The sequence below is a fragment of the Neolamprologus multifasciatus genome, chromosome 12 (assembly GCF_963576455.1).
Source record: "Neolamprologus multifasciatus chromosome 12, fNeoMul1.2, whole genome shotgun sequence".
Classification (NCBI taxonomy): Eukaryota; Metazoa; Chordata; class Actinopteri; order Cichliformes; family Cichlidae; genus Neolamprologus; species Neolamprologus multifasciatus.
In genome coordinates this window covers 9,524,818-9,545,204 of record NC_140450.1, presented here as the reverse complement: position 1 = coordinate 9,545,204, position 20,387 = coordinate 9,524,818, and the positions used below count along the sequence as shown (strand labels likewise).

Below are 20,387 nucleotides of genomic sequence, written 5' to 3'. Positions count from 1 at the left end.
CTGTACACTATGCCGGCCACTTGGTTATGGTGTTCCATGTATGCCTTGCCTGCTAGCATCTTGCACCCTGCTGTTATGTGCTGGATTGTCTATGGGGCATCTTTACACAGCCTGCACCTGGGGTCTTGCCTGGTGTGATAGACCGCAGCCTCTATGGATCTTGTACTCAGAGCTTGTTCTTGTGCTGCCATGATTAGTGCCTCTGTGCTGTCTTTCAGTCCAGCTTTGTCCAGCCACTGGTAGGATTTCTGGATATCAGCCACCTCCTCTATCTGCTGGTGGTACATACCATGCAGAGGCCTTTCCTTCCATGATGGTTCCTCGTCTCCCTCCTCTTTCTGCTGCCTGAGGTATGTATATATATATATATATATATATATATATATATATATATATATATATATATGGTGTATTTATATATATATATAAATACACCAGTTAGATATTTTATGATATTTTACACCAGAGTTACCTCAAATGCTGTGGGTGGCATTCATCTGTAGGAGCTGTAGCCTGTCAGTCCACTATTTACTTAATGCCAAAAATTCTGAGTTGAGGATATCCTGAACTTTTTTCTTTGTAAGTCCTGCGCTTTTTGCTAGTGTTGCCTGCCATTAGCCGGTACATCTGAAACCTTTTTTTTTTTTTTTTTTGCAATAGACTAAGCTGCTAACTTGGTCAAAGGCTCTAAATGCTTCAGTAGCCATTGACATTTTGCCATCACTGGCATGAAAAGAAAACCAGAATGAGGCATTCAAGGAGACAGTCAGAATAAAATCTTTCAGCAATAGGATTGTGACAATAACATCAGGAGATCGTAGATACTGAACTATACAAATCAGACAAAATGTAACTAATAAATAGTAACTTGATAAACTGGACATCTATATGTTATTTATTTATGCCCATGTTCATCGAGGGTCTGTGTACATAATTGAACTGAGTAAATACAACAAATTTTTAGTGCTTTCACAGAGTTACAGGTTTAAATTTCTGCAAAAAAAGAAAAGAAAAGAAAAATATGTTTACGAATAAATCAGACCTGGACTGTTTGAATCTGCTGGATGTATATAAATTTCAATTATCTTATAGATCGTTTTAATCTCATCAGTGGATATAATTAAAGAATGATCACAGTCACTTGAGGCTATTGTGTTATTATTGCATTTCAAGCTGGTAATCTGGTAATTCTGTGTTAAGTAAAGAGGTTCTGCCAAGAGCTTGAGAAAAAAACAATAATTAGTGTCAATAAAGGTATCATATTAGTCGTAGTTAATGGTTTAAAATGACCAAACAAATTAAGTAAATCAGATTTGCCTTTATTAAATCATTAGCCGCTCGTCACTACCAGCTAACCACTTCATATCTATAACACTCCATCAAACCCCTTTTGCTATAAGCAACAAAATGTAAATGACATATAACAACATGTTTGAAGAAATGAGGTGTGTGTGTGAGTGTGTGTGTGTGTGTGTGTGTGTGTGTGTGTGAGAGAGAGAGACCAAAAACAGGAGATAAAAGAGGGAGAAAAGAGGGCTTCAATCTAGATGCCCTTGGTCATTTGAGAGCCTAGAAAGGAAATGAAAGGTAAAGTGGATTAAAGGCAGAGGTCACACGCACACGCACATGCACACAAACACACACACATGCACGCACACACACACACACAAACACACACATGCATAGACACACACACACACTATAATCTAAACTCACATTTTCCATTTAGCAGTAACAGGCTTAGGAAATAGCCAGTGATTTGAAGTGCACAACATCAGACCAAACCATTAGCAACACTCAAAGACATATATCTGTGGGAGTTGCGACCTTGAGGGGGTCTAAAACTATTTTTAAACCTCCAGAGATTCAGTTCGTACAGAGCAGAAAGAGATTTTCGTGTTAAATCAGCAAAGCTATGAATGCTTCCCAGCGCCCCACGCCAACACCCCCACATAAAATGTTCAATAGATTGTCTGGTGACAAAACTTTCAGGGAGTGAAAACTGGTTCAATTAAGGGTTTATATTACATATAATGCCTTATGAGGTATATTCATTTTTATGATCATCAGAATGGACTTCAGTTTTGAATTTAATCACAGTAATATATTTATAACTCAGTGGGTCATCTAGAGAAAGTCAGACACTTTTTACCTGATTATAACTTTTACAGTATATATTAGGGTATAAACGTGTATTGCAAATACCACAATTGTAAGTTGGTGTATGTATTTTTTTTTATATTACATAATATGAACGCCCCAAAAATGATAAATATACTAAATATTAATAATACCCATCCATCCATCCATCTGTCTTCTGACACTTGTCACTCTGGGTCGTGGGGGCAGCAGTCTCAGCAGATATGGCCAGACCTCCTTCTCCTGGCTCACCTCCTCTAACTCCTCTGTGGGGGACACTAACGTCATCACTACTGATACCTCACCAGTCCGTCTGTTACGCTCCTGCCTTACTCTCCCCTCACTCGTCAACAAAACCCTGACATACTTACACTCCACTAGGCAGCAACTCTTTCCCAACCCAGACGGACACCTCACCCTTTTTTATATTATTGTAAATAACATTCATGGGAATTACTGCATCTGCATTAGTATAATACTACAGTTTTAGCTCTTAGATGACATGGGGTAGGTATATTCACAGGTTAGTTTATTTATAAATGTAATTATAACAGACTAGTCTGACATTAACTATCATTAGCTAATAATAATATCATTAGCACAAATAAACAAATATGAAAACTATTAAGGATAATAATGAATAAATTACTTGTCATTGTCATCGCTATAACCAGGGGAGGGACAGTAACATGCAGATGTCTACATTGTTTGTGCAGGTGTTCGGTTGTGTATTTGTGCAGTAGAGGGTGAATTATGGCTGAGCTGTTATACTGTGCCCCATGTCACACATATCCTCTCACCTCCATAAAATATACTGACCTTAATCAATAACTAATTAGCTGCTAATTACCATGCTAAAGTACACAGCACCAATTGCATGAACACACAAACATCCACTTATTGAGAAGTTAAGTAGGGTGGTGCCTACTTACACAAGGTCCCACCAGCCTTGTGTTAAACACAGTTTCTCAGCACAGCCACATATATTGACCACAGTAGAACACTATTTGTCTACCAAATACTGAATAAAATAAGACAAAAACAATTTAAATAAAACCTTGTATCGATCCACTAATCCTTTAAAGTTCTCTTTAGTGTTTTTCAGTATATAGTGATTGTTTGCACTTGTGCACTGCCCATAAAGTGCTCAAACATACCCACTTCCCCACCAGCCTCTCACTCTCACCCTGACATATTGGCAGCAGTTACCGTACCTCCATTTTGTGTTCCCTCAGGAAGCCATGTTATTTCCTGCTGGTCCATTAGCGCCCCATCACTGCAACACATGAACAGTTCAGATAGGACGAGGCCGCTGCTGTAGCTGTCCATGCGAGTTTCAGTCTGTGATGCCCTGTGCTTGACCCGTCTTAGCAATGACAAAGTGTTATTGGTAAAGACGATGAGTAGCAACTACGTGCAGCTGTGTGTGTGTGTGTGTGTGGGGGGGGGGGGTGAGGACATACTGATTCATTTGTTCTCTGATGTTGCAATTGCATGCTCAAATAAGGATAGGGCTGGATTCATGATTATTTGTAATATTTTCATTTTCATTGGATTACTCAAGTAATAACCCTATCATAGAGATCTACTCCAAGGTAAAGTCCTGACGTCTAGTCTACAAAAAGCAAAAGCTATCCTTAAAAAAATAAAAAACATAAAATGGCCAACCTCTCCTCATAGGTGGTCTCCTTGGGAAGTCCTGGAGGATTTCAGCATGGTTGTGATTTCTTTTCCTTCTGCCCAGAAGCAGACAAGGACTGATGGGAAATAAAGGTGCCATTGAACTTTGCAGTTGCAGTATTTTTCAAAGAGAACCTATTTTCCTACGTATTGGTACAAACAACAAGTGGATGCATTATAAAGTAATTTGATTGTAATGCTTTTGTACCGCTTATAATCGTCAATCGTACAAAGAAAGCAATGCCTTCCTCTGACACACGTGTCATCACATTTGTTTATTCTTGTGCTCTCACACATAAAGCGACAAAAGAACTGCACAAAGTGTTAGTAAATGTGACAGGTGAGAGTGAAAGAAAGAGGGTGCAAGATGATGAAAAACAGTGAAAGGGCAAAAAAGTAATGCGGCCTTGTCAAAATATAATACTAGGAAAAAGGCAGAGACGCTATGTGAAGAATAATGATTGTTTACATGCTTAAACTAAAATATAATATGAGCTGAAATTCATTTCAAAATGCTTTGTTTATGGCTCTTGGTCAATAAATCATCACAACTTAAGTTTAGAAACAAGAAATCTTCTTAATAAAACTTGTCTTTGTTTCTCCACACCGTCCAGTGAAACGAAATTTCATTATGATGTTGTCTTTGTTTTGTTTTTTTGTTTTTCCCACAACCTTGTCGTCCAACCCCTCCTGGGGCATCCTGAGCCTGCCTCATGCTGGTCAGGATATATAATCTCTCGAGTGGATTCTTCATCTCCCCGGGGTCTCCCTGGGGTCAAATATGACCTGATCAGATGTTTTAACATTTTTTTATCACTATTTCTTCATTCTGTGATTTCTTTTAGCATTCGCCTTTGCCATGAATACTCACTCCTTTCACTTGCATCTTATTTAAAAACTAAGAAATATACATAAATGCAAGGAAAAAAGTGGGTGTAATAAAGGTGAGAAGAACTGTTTAAATCTGACATTGCTTTCTGTATTAATATCAACACATAGCAGCTGGATTACACCTCAAGTTGTTAAAAAGCTATGAGAGAGGCCAGGCTTCTGGTCTGTTCAGCATTGCACCACTAATATTTACATCCATTTCAGATTCATTCACTAAATGTTATTAAACCATGTGGTGTAAAATTGAGAGCAAAAGCTGGCACAGTACAAGCAGGTAATCACCAGCATGATTAGTGTCATGTTGTCCAAATAAGCTGGAAACAGTTCACTAGCAAGTTCCTCCCAACCTGTTCTGGGATAACAGCCTCTGGGATGAACCCAGATAAAATTCGGTTCAAAAAAAGCCGACACAAATTAAAATTTGGTCAGTTTTCTTTTGAACATCATCATCTTTAACATGTCCAGACAGATTCCAGTGCAGCTGCCATTTTTATATGACTGCAAGCCATGTTATGACCACACTGAATGTGCACCTGTGATTTTATCCACATGAATGTCATATTAGCTACTTATTCAAACTGATATGACATTCATGTGGAGAATCACTATTTGTTGACCAGACCCCTCTCTTAACCCCATCCCTCCATCCCCACCCCACTGATTGTTTCCTGTGAATTTGTGGGGCTAGACCAGGGGTAGGCAACTCCAGGCCTCGAGTGCCAGTGTCCTACAGGTTTTAGATGTGTCCTTGATCCAACACAGATGATTTAAATGGCTAAATTACCTCCTCAACATGTCTTGAAGTTCTCCAGAAGCCTGGTAAAGAACTAATCATTTGATTCAGGTGTGTTGACCCTGGGTAATATCTAAAACCTGCAGGACACCGGCACTCGAGGCCTGGAGTTCCCTACCCTTGGTCTAGACTAGAGATGGACTGATCGGATATTACGTATCGGTATCGGTCCGATACTGACCTAAATTACTGGATCGGATATCGGAGAGAAATTAAAAAATGTAATCCGATCCATTAAATATTACAAAAGCACTTCACAAAACTTGCGACATGGCGTAACTCATCTCTTAACCTTAGCAAGTTGGAGCAGTATGCCTCACGTGATAGAGTGGCTGTGGCGTGCGAGACCTGTCGGAGGTCTGGTTGAGCATTTGGAGCCTCGCTACTAAACTGGAATTTTATCTCCGAGAAAGTTATCCCAGAGAGAAGTAAAGCAAGTGTGTAAGTTCATCTCTGAATGTTTGTAAAGCGGCTTTTCTGTCGCAACTCCCGTCTCAATTGTTTGTTTATCGCCCACTTTGCACCAGAAAGAGGAAACCAGCGGCTGAACAACAGTAGCACGTTTAAGCTTGATAAGCTGTTGTTAGCATTTATTTAATATTACTTTCTACACCAGGATCCTTTTCTACGTAGCTGACGGCTGATAACTGTACAGGGGCGGATCTAGCAAAGTTTCGCCAGGGGGCCAGGTAGGGCATTAACAGGGAAAAGGGGGGTTCAAAGAAATACTTTTCTTTCTTATTCGCATTTAAAATGTCTAGCTTTTAATAAATAATTATCCGAATCTTACACACAAAGTTTTAATCTGATGTAAAATGTATAGAAGTCCATTACTGTATATAGTAACTATTAAGTCTAATATATACCATGGTAAGATATAGTACGGAGCGGAGGGTGGGGGGTGGTTCCTTTTTTTTTCTTTGCTGGGAGTTTGCAACCCTATTAGTTAAGTTGTTTAATATTTCTAAGTACTCTTTAAAATACCAGAATAGGGAGGATGGAGTAGGTTTAAGTTTATTAGATTGATCAGTATTGCTGAACTATGAAGTATTTTGGGTGCAGTGTATTTTTTGCATACAGGTATAACAGAATAGCTTTAGTTTTGTTTTTTAAAATTGAAGTATGAACTTATACAAAATGCAGCAAGATATTAAAAAACAGTTTTATTGATTAAAAAATAAATACACTATATGGCATTCATATCGATATTGGCAGATATCCAAATTTATGATATTGGTATCGGTATCTGACACAAAAAAAGTGGTATCATGCCATCTCTAGTCTAGACTGTCAATGAGGATTCTGCTGTACCATCCTAATGCATCTGATGGAGGATATTCATTCGAAATGTAAACAAAAGCAAAAAAACAGAAGCAGAAAGACTGGCGACCTGTCCAGGGTATACTCTGCCTCACACCCTACGATAGGTGGGATAAGCTGAAGCTCCCCTGCAACCCTGAATTACATAAGCAGAAGTGAATGGATAGATGAAAGGAAAAATATGGATGAATGGATGATACCTAAGTAAAGCTATCGAAACAAATCCTATCAAGCAAGCGTTTTTTACTTTTCTGTTGATATCATTTAGAACAAGATAAGTGAAAAAATAGTGACTGCCCTTATTAAAGGGTAAACATGTTATTTTTGCTTAACGAATGAGGGAATTCCCTGTTTATGTTCCTCATACCTATTGTTATTTCAGTTATTTGTCTACTAAGATTTCTAACATTTCTTTTTCTCACTGCTAACAAAGCTCTTTATCAAATACAGTATAGAAAATATTTTTTCCTATTAATTAACCTATGTAATTTAATCATTGTTTAATTTAAGGTTAATTAGAATCTATAAAAATACATTCATACATGTAGTATATGGTGGCAAATTTTCTACCTTTCTTTAATTATGATTTTAAAAATAAAGATAAATAAGATTAAATAAACACCTAGCTTAGTCTTCCGTGCACACACAAACACACACCAAGGCCACAATCAGGCCATATGAACAGACATATTCAGGGCAGTGTTGACCTATATCCCTATGCTAATAAGAGTATTAATTCACATGGGGGTCTGCAAACATTCCCGAAGAACAGAAAAAAATAGAAAATGAAAACACCCATATTCAGACAGATATGAAAACCACAAAACACAGAGTGTGACAACCCGCATGTCTTTTTTAAGCTCTTTAATATCTACCAAAAAGATGAAAGTGGGTAAGAAAGTTTTAAAGCAAAAAGACATTTTACTATATAGTACATAAAAGTAGTTTAGTTAAATTGGAGCCTCACAGTGGATGAATGCACAAACAAACTGTAAACATTTAAAAACTGAGGTAATTGTTCTCTACCGGTTTCCTTTACAAATTCCAGTAATTAGATTACAACGTTTGTGTTTATGTGTATTTTCTCAACTTTAATTAGCTTTCTCAATCAGCTGTCTAATATCCAAGCCAAAGCTTAATAATATCGACCTATATGTTAATGGGTGCACTCACCTCATTGTATGCATGCATGGATGTGTAGAAAACAGATCCCCGTGTCTTAATGACAACTATATGATCGATGTGAAGAGGCGATTGGCCTAGTGTGGGTTTTCTAAAGTGATGGACAGGTGGGATGTCTAATCCCATCAGAGAGTTGGTTAGTTTGTCCCTCAGGGCCCGCCTCTGTCTACCGAGTGGGCCCTGATTGGATGATCTGATTCTTAAAGTCAGATGGATTGAATTGCTTGGGGCAGAGAACAATAGAAATGGCTCAAAAAAAGGGGGAGAGTGTGAAACACACAGAGAAAATGATTGCAAGATGAAATCTGAGAGTGAGAGAGATGGATGAACGGGGTTTCAGAGAGAAAATATACATTTGAGAGAGAATAATAAAGAAAATCTTACATAGTAAGAGATAGACAGAAGACAGAGAGAGCACTAACTGTAAATTCAGACAGATTACTTTGCTTGGAGAAAAATGAATATGGATTTAAATAAATGACTTAGCCTGGGGAGAATGCTGGTAAATTGGGGTGAGTGGGTGGTTGAGATTTGGGATTCCTAAGCAGGTTTTTGAGAAAGGAAAAAAGTCAAGTGGAAGAGGGTTATAATAAGCTAGAAGCTCAGTCCATTTCTGTGTATTCATTTATGTTGCACCACAAACTAGAAAAAAACCCATATCTTTTTCTGTTGCAGGGTTCAAGTTTCCAAAATACTTGATTATAACCCAAAAAAAGCAGCTTTGGAGTTTGTAGGATGCCAGAAAAGGTATACCTTACAGCAGGTCATTAAAACCTGTAATTATCCCTCCAGACCTGTGCTCTAGACCTTATCATTTCAGTTCATTTTTTGAATTAAGTCTATCCAGCTACCCTTTTGAGCTCCAACTTGGAATCAGTTAATATATAAATGACTGCAAAAATGTCTTTCCTATTTAAAAAGCATTTAGAAAATGCGAAATGTATTACATCTGAGTTATGCCATGTTTGAATGTGTCATAGAGCACTAATTGAAATACTTTCAAATTTCAAATTTCAACCCTAGACTTTTGTGACTTTTTTCTCCAAAGACATTTTGGTTTTATATTATAACTCAAAATGACATTTTATGGCTCCTCACCTGATCAATTGTGGAAACTTGTATTTCCTAATCACAATTTTTCACAATTACAGTTTTCAGTAGCAGAAATCAGTCAATTTAACATCTGTTAAAATCCATGTAACACATTAGCAGAAAGTTAGCTTAATCATAGTCATGAATAGATTTGTCATGTCCTTGAGTAATAAAAATAACCCCAAAAAACTTGATGAAGTAAGTGAATGTTTGAATGTAATGAATTAATCAGTTGAGATTCGAACTGAAAACAAACATGCAAAAAAGAATTCAATAAAGAAATAATTTACATAATTAAAAGTCAAATTAATATTTTTTATAACAAAAATGTATTTCAAGGAATTAAGCTTAATGACAAATCTCTAGTGTTAACAGTCAGTAAATGAATGTGATGCAAGAAAAAAAAAGCCACAGGTGCCTCTCAGAGAAGTCCTACCATTTAAAAAATAAATACATTACAAATCAATTATTTCTTTGGGGGATGATGCCAAATCAGCAGCAGGTGATTTGGCAAGTGCACAGTAAGTGAAACTGTTACAAAAGCACGCAGATACATCGAGACATGACCATCAATTAACCCCTATACAAAAGCCAAGATAAAACATGTCATTTTCTTTGAAACAAGTCTGAGGTCTGCAGGTCAGAGGCTCCTGCATGCATAATGTCCCACTTTAACTGCAGGCAGATCATTGTTAGTCAAAGTATGTACGTGTAGTAAGATACATTTTCAGAGAACTAGGTTTTGTGTGCGTGTGTGTGTGTGTCAACATGTTTGTGTCTATCATTCCCATTAAATCGTAAAGATATGAATAGGTTTCAGTCACATCTGCTTCTCAAACTTACTTTGAACAGTTACACTCTGCTTTTGTTTGAACTGCTGCTGAGAACTTAGAAAAGTTTTCAGGAGGTGTCTTTGGAAATTTGTACGGTTTATGTGGTATTGTTTGTGGCATTTGATGAAGGTGAAAATATTTTTTTTCCTGTCCTGTGTTTTCAACATCTCCTAACTGCTGAGCTATACAGTTTACTTTCTGTGAGATATATTTTCTTCAGTTTTGTCTTTGCTCTCTTTTAACGCTCTGCTTTTCAAAAAGAAAACATTCTCACTTTGCTCTTCTTCTCATTCCTACTCTGATTCATCCTGTGCTATCTATGAGTCTTTCCCAGAAACAGAAAGATTAAATCCATTCTTCAGTGTCCTTAAACCTCCAACTCAGCTGTTTACTTGCAAAAACACCAATACACTTGTTCTAAGTCTGTCAAAGGTTTGTATCTTTTTGTGTTTGTGGTCAGCTTTGTGTGTGTGTGTGTGTGTGTGTGTGTGTGTGTGTGTGTGTGTCTGTGCAGGCATCCTTGATATCAGCAGTCTTTTTTAGATGCAACACAAGACTGAATTTAAAAATAAAAAGAACTACTTTCCCCACCTTAAGCTATTAAAAAATAAGAAATGTGCAGACTCTGTGTTGTGTTCATTCAAAAGCAAACTTAAGTGTTTCGACACTGACACATTTTTATAATTCTACCTCTGTACATCACCACAGTGGATTATAAATTAAAAAACAACAACAACAACATGTGATTTAAGTGCAGACTTTCAGCTTTAACTTGGTGGGTCAAAAAATAATTAAGGACTGATAGCCATTTTTAAACATAGAAAACCATTATCAGATGCTCAAAAGTTAATTAACTGACAAGCATTTTCCCGGACAAGTGATGCATGTTCCATTATTATTCTGTGACAAATTAAGCAGATAAAATATATGGAGTTGATCCAAATGTCGAACTTGCATTTCATATAGTTTCATTGAAATTCTCAAGTGAAGTAAAAGTGCAAGTAAAGCAAGCTGCCATTAGATGGAAAAACTAAAATAAGAGTGGTAGGGAACATTTTGGAAATGGACAGTTCAATAATCTGGTGCTATTGAACTGGAGAAGGCCAACACTAAAAGAACTGATAGACCATAGAAGATCATTAAAGTGGATGATCTTTCTAGTTAAGAAATACTCTTTCACAACACTAGCCAAGTCAAGTACACCCATCAGGGTGTAGACATTGTCAAAGGCATCTATGGCTGCTAGTGGAACTGATGTGATGTGACTGCTTATAGAGGTAAGAGGATGAACTTTGAAATCTGCATGGCTATACTCTTTGCCTAGATTTAAATAAATGCTTCAAAACTGATAAGACAGGGTTTTATAGTACAAGTGGATAATGGCCCAAAGCATATCGAAAACATTTTTCAAGGCAGAGAAATGGAATATTCTTTAATGGCCAAATCAGTAACCTGATCTCAGCTTAATAGAGCATGTTTTTCAGTTACTGAAGCCAGAGAGACCCACAAACAATCAGCAACTAAAGGCAGTTACAGTAAAGGCATGGCAGAGTAGCCCAAGGGAGTATATGCAGTATTTTGTGATATCCATTAGTTTCTAAACTTCTGATAGTTACTGACTACAAAGGATTTTCATCCAAAACAGTATATTATCTTATATTTTAAATTATGTTAGTTTGTCCAAATAAAAAAAAGAGAGAATACATATAAATACAACTGTAATTCATTAACAGTTAATGCAGACTTCATGTAAAACCCTTTAAATTTAAAGTGTAAGTCTGCACTCTAATCACATATTCACTTATTCACAATTTAAAATTGAGTGTTGTAGTGTTCAGAGGCAAGGTTACAAAATGTGTTACTGTCCAAAATAACTATGAACCCAATTGTGCTAAAAACACAGATATTATTTTCATGACTGAAAGGTCAAATATGAAGTTTCCTCTGGTTACCACCCCAAAAATAACAAACTGCATTTTTTCACTATATGTGGTAAGTATTGATGATCCTATCAAGCTCTTGGAAATAGGCAGTAAAGCAGATTGCCCAAAGCATCAGGCAGAACACAGGAAGACAAAAAAAACAAACATTTTATTTTTGAAAAGGACTTTTTTGTGATGTTCAAGTAATTCAGTTTTGATTTTTATAAATCACACATTTATTGATTAATATCTGTTATAATTTATAAACCTTTACCTTTATAAATTATAACAGTTCCTTGAATTCTCTCAGCCTCTATGAGCAATGACCAGTCATCTCCAGAAATGTTTTTAAATTAAGTTGAGTGTTGCAAGTAATTGCAGTACTATTATGGATATTACACTATGTGTGTTTCGTGCTGTAGAAAATTAAAAAGAATTCAATTACACTGTGCCCTGGAGTTGCAGTAGAAGAAACACAAACTAAAAAAAGACTCAAATAGGTAATGTGAAGGAATTTCACTGAGCGTGGAAAAGAGGGTAGCTAATATTTATCTGAGGTAAATGCAAACACATGTAATTTAAAGTTGGGATGTCTTCTGGAATATAAGTATTTTGGCACTATATTGGTGTTCAACTGTCCCTCCTCTAATTTTTCCACTACACTTGATTGTTTTTCTATTTTCCATTGATTGGGTGACACCTGACTTTAGGGTCTTAAGTTGTCATCAATAACAAAGCAGTATTTTTTCTGGCTGTAATAAAAGCAAAATTAAACATTTCTAGTGTCTCAGATTAATTTGATCAAAATCAGTCACATCTTGATTGTTTGATTTAAAATTCATTAAAATAGATAAGAATAGTGCAGAACTGAACATGAGTTATTTCACGGACTGTGTGTGTGTGTGTGTGTGTGTGTGTGTGTGTGTGTGTGTGTGTGCTGACGTAATGTAATCTGAGGGTTGTAAACACTCAGAATAGAACAGAAGGATACTCATACTAAAACATAATACCAAAGATACATTGGAAAGTTGGAAATCACTACACAAGGAAAGACAAAAGCTAAAACTGTTCAGAACAGGAATACGGTAAAAACAGAAACCAGAGGCTTGAAAACATTACAAAAGATTAAATTCATTATTGAATTGGTAGGCTGACCAGGAATCCAAGTCAGCCTACCAAAGCTACCAAAACAGTAAATCCTAAAAAGAAATCCAACCTCAAACACAAAGAATTCAAAATCCTAGTCAGGCTAGGTTCCATTTTTTTTAGATTTCAGCAGAAATATTTTCCATTGCCAGACTGTTGCAAATACTAAATGTTAACCAGATCAGGGTTCTCTATCTTAAGTTTTTTTCTGATTGCGTCGCACTCAAATTCTATAAATATTTTTTTACAATATGTTTGCAATAAGTCACAGTCTGTTACTGTAAGAGAAAGAAATATCAAGTCTTTAAATAGTGGACAGTTGTACGTAGTCATTTGCCTATTCTAAAACATTTTAAAATGCTAACAATGTTCTTTGTGACAACCACTTGTAGCAGACATTTTTAATGGATTTCAGATACTGTTAAATTCATCAATGCTATTAGAGAACTGACCAAGAACACCCAAGGAAAAACTGTAACATGTCAATGATTTATGCAGAAAAAGAACATAAAGCAACATTAGCATTCACTTGGAGATTTTTTGTGTCCTCATAATGCCACTGTTTTGCAGAGCTTAAAGTAATGAAAAAGAAATACAGTGGGGCAAAAAAGTATTTAGTCAGCCACCGATTGTGCAAGTTCCCCCACTTAAAATGATGACAGAGGTCAGTAATTTGCACCAGAGGTACACTTCAACTGTGAGAGACAGAATGTGAAAAAAAAATCCATGAATTCACATGGTAGGATTTGTAAAGAATTTATTCGTAAATCAGGGTGGAAAATAAGTATTTGGTCAATAACAAAAATACAACTCAATACTTTGTAACATAACCTTTGTTGGCAATAACAGAGGTCAAACGTTTACTATAGGTCTTTACCAGGTTTGCACACACAGTAGCTGGTATTTTGGCCCATTCCTCCATGCAGATCTTCTCAAGAGCAGTGATGTTTTGGGGCTGTCGCCGAGCAACACGGACCACAACTCCCACCACAGATTTTCTATGGGGTTGAGGTCTGGAGACTGGCTAGGCCACTCCAGGACTTTCAAATGCTTCTTACGGAGCCACTCCTTTGTTGCCCGGGCGGTGTGTTTTGGATCATTGTCATGTTGGAAGACCCAGCCTCATTTCATCTTCAAAGTTCTCACTGATGGAAGGAGGTTTTGGCTCAAAATCTCACGATACTTGGCCCCATTCATTCTGTCCTTAACACGGATCAGTCGTCCTGTCCCCTTGGCAGAAAAACAGCCCCATAGCATGATGTTTCCACCCCCATGCTTCACAGTAGGTATGGTGTTCTTGGGATGCAACTCAGTATTCTTCTTCCTCCAAACACGACGAGTTGAGTTTATACCAAAAAGTTCTACTTTGGTTTCATCTGACCACATGACATTCTCCCAATCCTCTGCTGTATCATCCATGTGCTCTCTGGCAAACTTCAGACGGGCCTGGACATGCACTGGCTTCAGCAGCGGAACACGTCTGGCACTGCGGGATTTGATTCCCTGCCGTTGTAGTGTGTTACTGATGGTGACCTTTGTTACTTTGGTCCCAGCTCTCTGCAGGTCATTCACCAGGTCCCCCCGTGTGGTTCTGGGACCTTTGCTCACCGTTCTCATGATCATTTTGACCCCACGGGATGAGATCTTGCGTGGAGCCCCAGATCGAGGGAGATTATCAGTGGTCTTGTATGTCTTCCATTTTCTGATGATTGCTCCCACAGTTGATTTTTTCACACCAAGCTGCTTGCCTATTGTAGATTCACTCTTCCCAGTCTGGTGCAGGTCTACAATTCCTTTCCTGGTGTCCTTCGAAAGCTCTTTGGTCTTGGCCATGGCGGAGTTTGGAGTCTGACTGGTTGAGGCTGTGGACAGGTGTCTTTTATAAGATGATGAGGTCAAACAGGTGCCATTCATACAGGTAACGAGTGGGGGACAGAAAAGCTTCTTACAGAAGACGTTACAGGTCTGTGAGAGCCAGGGATTTTCCTTGTTTGAGGTGACCAAATACTTATTTTCCACCCTGATTTACGAATAAATTCTTTACAAATCCTACCATGTGAATTCATGGATTTTTTTTTCACATTCTGTCTCTCACAGTTGAAGTGTACCTCTGGTGCAAATTACTGACCTCTGTCATCATTTTAAGTGGGGGAACTTGCACAATCGGTGGCTGACTAAATACTTTTTTGCCCCACTGTATATAATTAAGATATAATTAGAGTAATTAAAGGTTAATTAATTCTTCCATTTTTTGAAGAAGAGATTCTAGTTAATTTGTCTCTGTTCAAATAAGAAACAGTAACTTGAAAACACCTCTGTTTCTCAGCCTAAAAGTTCCAGAGCTATATCTGAAAAACTTTTTCAATGGACTATAATTAGATTTTTCATACGTATTCCCCCGGGGTATCCAGACTCTGCATAGCTATAATTCAGCAAAACTAAGGCAGAAATAACAGACATGAACAATTACTTTAGTGGTAGCTCAAGAAGCACCATTGTGATGTCCCCTGACTTCTGATGTTTTATACCTTCATTGGAAACCAAACCCTGTCACAGCAACCGTGCAGTATTCACACTGATTTACACCTAGAAAATAAAAATGATTTGGAGAAATAGTTTGAGGCACCAACAGTCTAACATCCCTTTGATGTTAACAAGCAGTAAATCAGGTTTCAGAGAGAGAGGAAGATGAAGAGGGAGACGAGGTACGATGAGGGAGGAGGATGAAGTGGAGACAAAAGAAAAAGAGCAGGTCAAGAAAGGGAAATGCTGGATGTTGAAAGAGATTTAAAGAAAGTTAAAGAGAGAGAAGAAAAATAGAAATTGAAAAGAGGAAGTGGAGAGGAGAGGGGTTGGGCAACTTTCCTTTTATGTTACAGGAGCAGAAGCATAGAGGAGGAAGTTAAATTGAAAGAAATTAAAAGTTGAGAGCAGATAGGGAAGAAATGGTTTACCTCTGATGTACAAAATGTTAACCTCTTTTCAGATCAAAGTCTTTCATAGGGAAGCCCAAAAAATTGAACCATGCAAAATTGTGTTTAGATCATGTGTGCTTTTCTCGTGTTTATCAGGAAAAATGAAATGTTGTTCCAAGATTGCTCTATAATAAACTTGGAAATAATGAATCAAAGCTTAATGTAAAAACCTACACTGAAGCTGATATTTCTAAACATTAAAATGTTCTCCAAATGTTTGCTAATTTGCTAACATGTTCCAAATTCAAGTGCCTAAAGTAATAAACATCCATCATCTAGCAAGAACTAGACCGTTTTACAATGGGACTACTCATTTAATATATTATCATCTATAAGTACTCAGTAGTTATTGGTCAGACCATTCCTCTTTGAACTGGCATTCAGTTTGAGCTTACATTATGCACTTACAATTCATTAACATCTATCTATTTAGGCTAGACAAGAGCATTGTCCCAAACAGGCCCATGAGAGCTCAATGGGAAATTAAAATAACATAAACATGCACTTCTGAGAGTTTATTTTTTTAAAGTCAGAATGAAAACAGTTTTCTTTGCTTGTAGAGAGCAAATTTATAAGCTTATATTGTCCTCCATATGCTAAAGGGTTACAGTATGAATCACCATTATAAGAATAAACACCCATAGAGAAATAGACCAGAAAGGTAGATTTGCTAGCAAAGCTACAAAAGCAACAAAAACCTTTTATGAAGCTTTACACATGGTTAGAGCAGTCAAGACCAGCTTTGTAATTTCCCACAAAGAGTATTTGGTGCACTCTGCCGTGCTAATATACACTAAGAAAAAAAAAGCACTTGAGAATGCACCCCTCTCCAGGCGAACCATAACAAAATGGATCGAGGACATTTTCAAAGATCTGGAGCTTGAAAAACAAAACAGACAATTTTGATTTTTTTTCTCCGTGGCTGTGGACAAAAGCTGTGATGTCTGTGACACAGCCTAGTTACTCATCTTTGTACATGAGATAATGAAAGAGTTTGAGATTACGGAGGAGCTGGCAGCAACGTGCTGAATAAAAAGGACCACGACAGGGAGTGAATTGTTTACGGAGGTAACTGCACGCTTTGATAGGCTTGGGCTGAAATGGGACAAACTGGCAGGTGTTACAACCGATGGCTGTCCAAATCTGACAGTGAAAAATGTCTGACTTTTGTAGCGGATAGAAGATAAAATGACTTCAGTAAACCCAGAACTGAATCTGGGATTTTTGCACTGTATTATACGTCATAAAGTGTTGTGTACAGTAAGTCAGTACTAAAAATGAACCATGTTTTTGATGTCATACCTGAAATAGTTAACTTCATCAGGCAAGAGCACTGAATCACAGACAGTTTGTTGCACTTTTGAGTAACTGTTGGAAGAAGTCAGTATCCCTTTTTTATTCATCTCACTAAGAGGAGAACATACCATACATGAGGAGATATGCTCAGATGATGGTTCTGATGGTTTGGATTTTAATTTAATCTTCAATTCCGTTTCATTTATATAACACCACATAACAACAGCGGTCACCTCAAGGCACAGGTAAAGAGCATAACAATAAATATAAATACCATCTTTGAGCAAACACTTGGTGACAGTGGGAAGGAAAAACTCAATTTTACTGGGAAGAAAGCCATCTGCCGCAACCAGCTGGGTGTGAGGGGAAAGAAACAAGACAAAAAAAAAAAAACACTGTCTGGAAACAGTACTCAAAACAGACTAGATTTAACTTCCTGAAAAACCCAAATAGCAGTAGCAATTTGTATAAAGAAAGATTTTGAATTTTTGCAAAAAACACTATAGTTTTGGGAAATGTTGATTAAAGTGTGATACGATGTAGGTGTTTTTACTATGTCTATTTAACATTTCCATTGTCTTTCATTGTCTTATTGCAATAACTAAATCATTCTTAACAGTAACAGTTTGTAAAGAGATAAAATGAATATTTAGATGAATTGAGTTCAGCTTAATGGTGTACAGTACAATAGGCCAAGTTGTTTACAGTTAAAGATTTTAAAAAACAAACTGTAGTGTGGGTGGTGTGAGCTTTTAAATAAGTCATCTGTAAGTAGTGATGTCTGATACACGAATTTCTACAACACGGGGATTGAATGTGAGGTGCAGCTGAGTGGAAAACCTAATAAACAGAAGTTGGCAGATTTAGAAAAGGAAGAAGACTGGTGTGTAAAAACAAAAAAGGGTGAAGAAGTCAGATAGCAGGAAATGAATGTTCATATGCTTTAGGGTTAAATAGGAATGGGTGGGGAGCACAGAACATTTGATGAAAGAAAGGGTGGGAGGAGGGATGAGAAGTGTAGTGTAGAGAAAGAGAGGGTGGAGAAGTTATAAACTTCTGAGGAATGGTTTAATGGCCACAGAATTATATAAAGATGCAGAAATAAGAATAGGTGGGGCAGGAAAAAATAGTGAGATAGTCTATTTAACACAGTTTTGCACCAACTGATGATTAAATATTTACACATATTACATTTTCTGAATATTGCAATTTTCTCAATATATTTTTTTTCTAAAGCAGTCATAAATAAATAATATTAGACTGACTTTATGCCAGTTTGGAAATTGTAATTGCCCTTGCTTTTATTTCATAGCTGCTGAACTTTTGTTCCAATTTTTAAGATACTTGAAAACATAATTCACTGCTGTCTAGGAAAAGAATTGCTTTCTTTGTTTCCCTTTTCTCACCTAATAACTCTATTTGGTTCCTTTGATGGCTATCCATGCACAGTTGCAATATGTTATACAGATCCCTAGTTTAGGTATTATATAAAGAGCTATAAATATGCAAATACAGCCAATGCAGTATTTTAGCAAACTGTAACTTTCTGTTCAAATCTGACTGATTATTTCTATCTTTTGACAAAGACATTGCTGGTAAAAAATGCACATTGATTAATCAAAACACTGAAAAAGATTAAAATTAAACAGAATACAATCTAGGATTTTCCATTGCCTTATGTCCATTTCCAGTCAGTTCATATGGGGTCATATACTGGATGGTTTGCTAAAAGTGTATATTCCAACACTCACCTAAAACAAGCATTAATCAGGACAACAACTGCTTTAGCATTAATGCAATAAGAAAGATGGTTGAACTGCATAATGTTGTCCTTTGGGAACAAATAAAAAAAATGGTTTTTGCGTAACCAAATGAAATTAAAATCTATATTTAAAAATCGATTCTTCTTCAGAAATCCATAAACCTATTTTATAAATGAAGTTGTTTCATTTTAAATATGTATAGAAACAAACATTATTCCTACCAGTTGCTAGCGCTACGTCCCATGCAGTTTTGATTCCTAAAAAGACTGCTCTACCCAGAGGTCAAAGGTCAAACCCCCTTTCCACTCATCATCTTATTAGAAGGTGTCGTGTTGTAACATTAAATTTCAAAAATAAATAAATAATAAATTAACCAAATATGTACTATAGAGTGTTAAAAAGCTTTAGACGGGTTTTTTAAAAACAAAAAAAAGAAATCATGCATTTTGCTAAACCCACTGGTATTCTGGTTCACAGTATTCTTGTTGGTCATCTTATGTATTCAGTGAAATTGTGCTAATGTCTTAAAAGGACTGAGATTTACTGATTCGAGGCTGTTAAATGTTAATATTTTGCTTCACGTTGGCGGAGATAACAAGAGAGAATTCACAAACCTGAAATGCCACTAATGCAACAGGAAGAAGTACATTATTAACCTTTTCTTTCAGGACACATTACAGAACAGTTTTGCAAAGTGCTTTACAAGATAAATAAACTTGTTATAAATCAGTGAGAAATATCTTACTGGATGCAACACTATAATTATTGTGAAAACTTGCTTTAGGCTGTGCTTGAGCAATGCACAACAGAGGCTGCATCTGTTTCTGTGGAAAAAACTCAATGCAACTCATTTGATTTCTGTTTAAAATGTCACACATGCATGCACGTTTTTCCCAGTCTCAACCAAACTGTTTTTTCCCTCTTTTTTATCTATACATTTATTTTTAGGTTTCTCCAAACTGTGACAAGGTTTTGGTGAATGGCAAAGAAATGCGTGGTCGGCAGTCTTTGACCATCAAGTTCTCATACCTGCACCTATCTGCTCAGCTTCAGCTCACCGTCTGGGTGCCCAAGCTACCGCTTCAGATAGATCTGTCAGATACTGAGCTCAGCCAGGTCAAGGGCTGGAGGGTGCCAATCATCACTAACAAGAGGTAATTTGCCTGTCTGACCTTGAGGGAATGAGGGAGTGTAACACACGGTAGAAGGTGTAGGCATTAGCATAATTTTGTCAAAATGTAGAGCATTTCACGTGCACCATTTTCATTTATGCTACAAAGACTTTTTTTTCTTTGGTAAAAAACACATTTTAAGACTATTCAGAAGGGAAGCACAAACACCTGCAATTGCTGTTA

The 20,387-nt window shown here is 36.8% G+C and overlaps 1 protein-coding gene and 1 long non-coding RNA gene across 2 annotated transcripts in view; both read left to right on the top strand.

Moving 5' to 3' along the window:
• The window catches only part of LOC146506426 (transmembrane protein 132C), a 265,985-nt gene that overhangs the window by 229,560 nt on the left and 16,038 nt on the right, over positions 1-20,387 (top strand). Inside the window, exon 7 of the mRNA XM_085181047.1 lies at positions 19,981-20,186. Within this exon, the coding sequence (XP_085037173.1) occupies positions 19,981-20,186 (206 nt within the window). The remainder of the gene's footprint in view (positions 1-19,980; positions 20,187-20,387) is intronic.
• On the top strand, positions 417-16,822 carry LOC146506427 (uncharacterized). The gene is made up of 2 exons (XR_014877329.1): positions 417-5,659; positions 5,801-16,822. It is a non-coding gene; the product is annotated as an uncharacterized LOC146506427 (long non-coding RNA).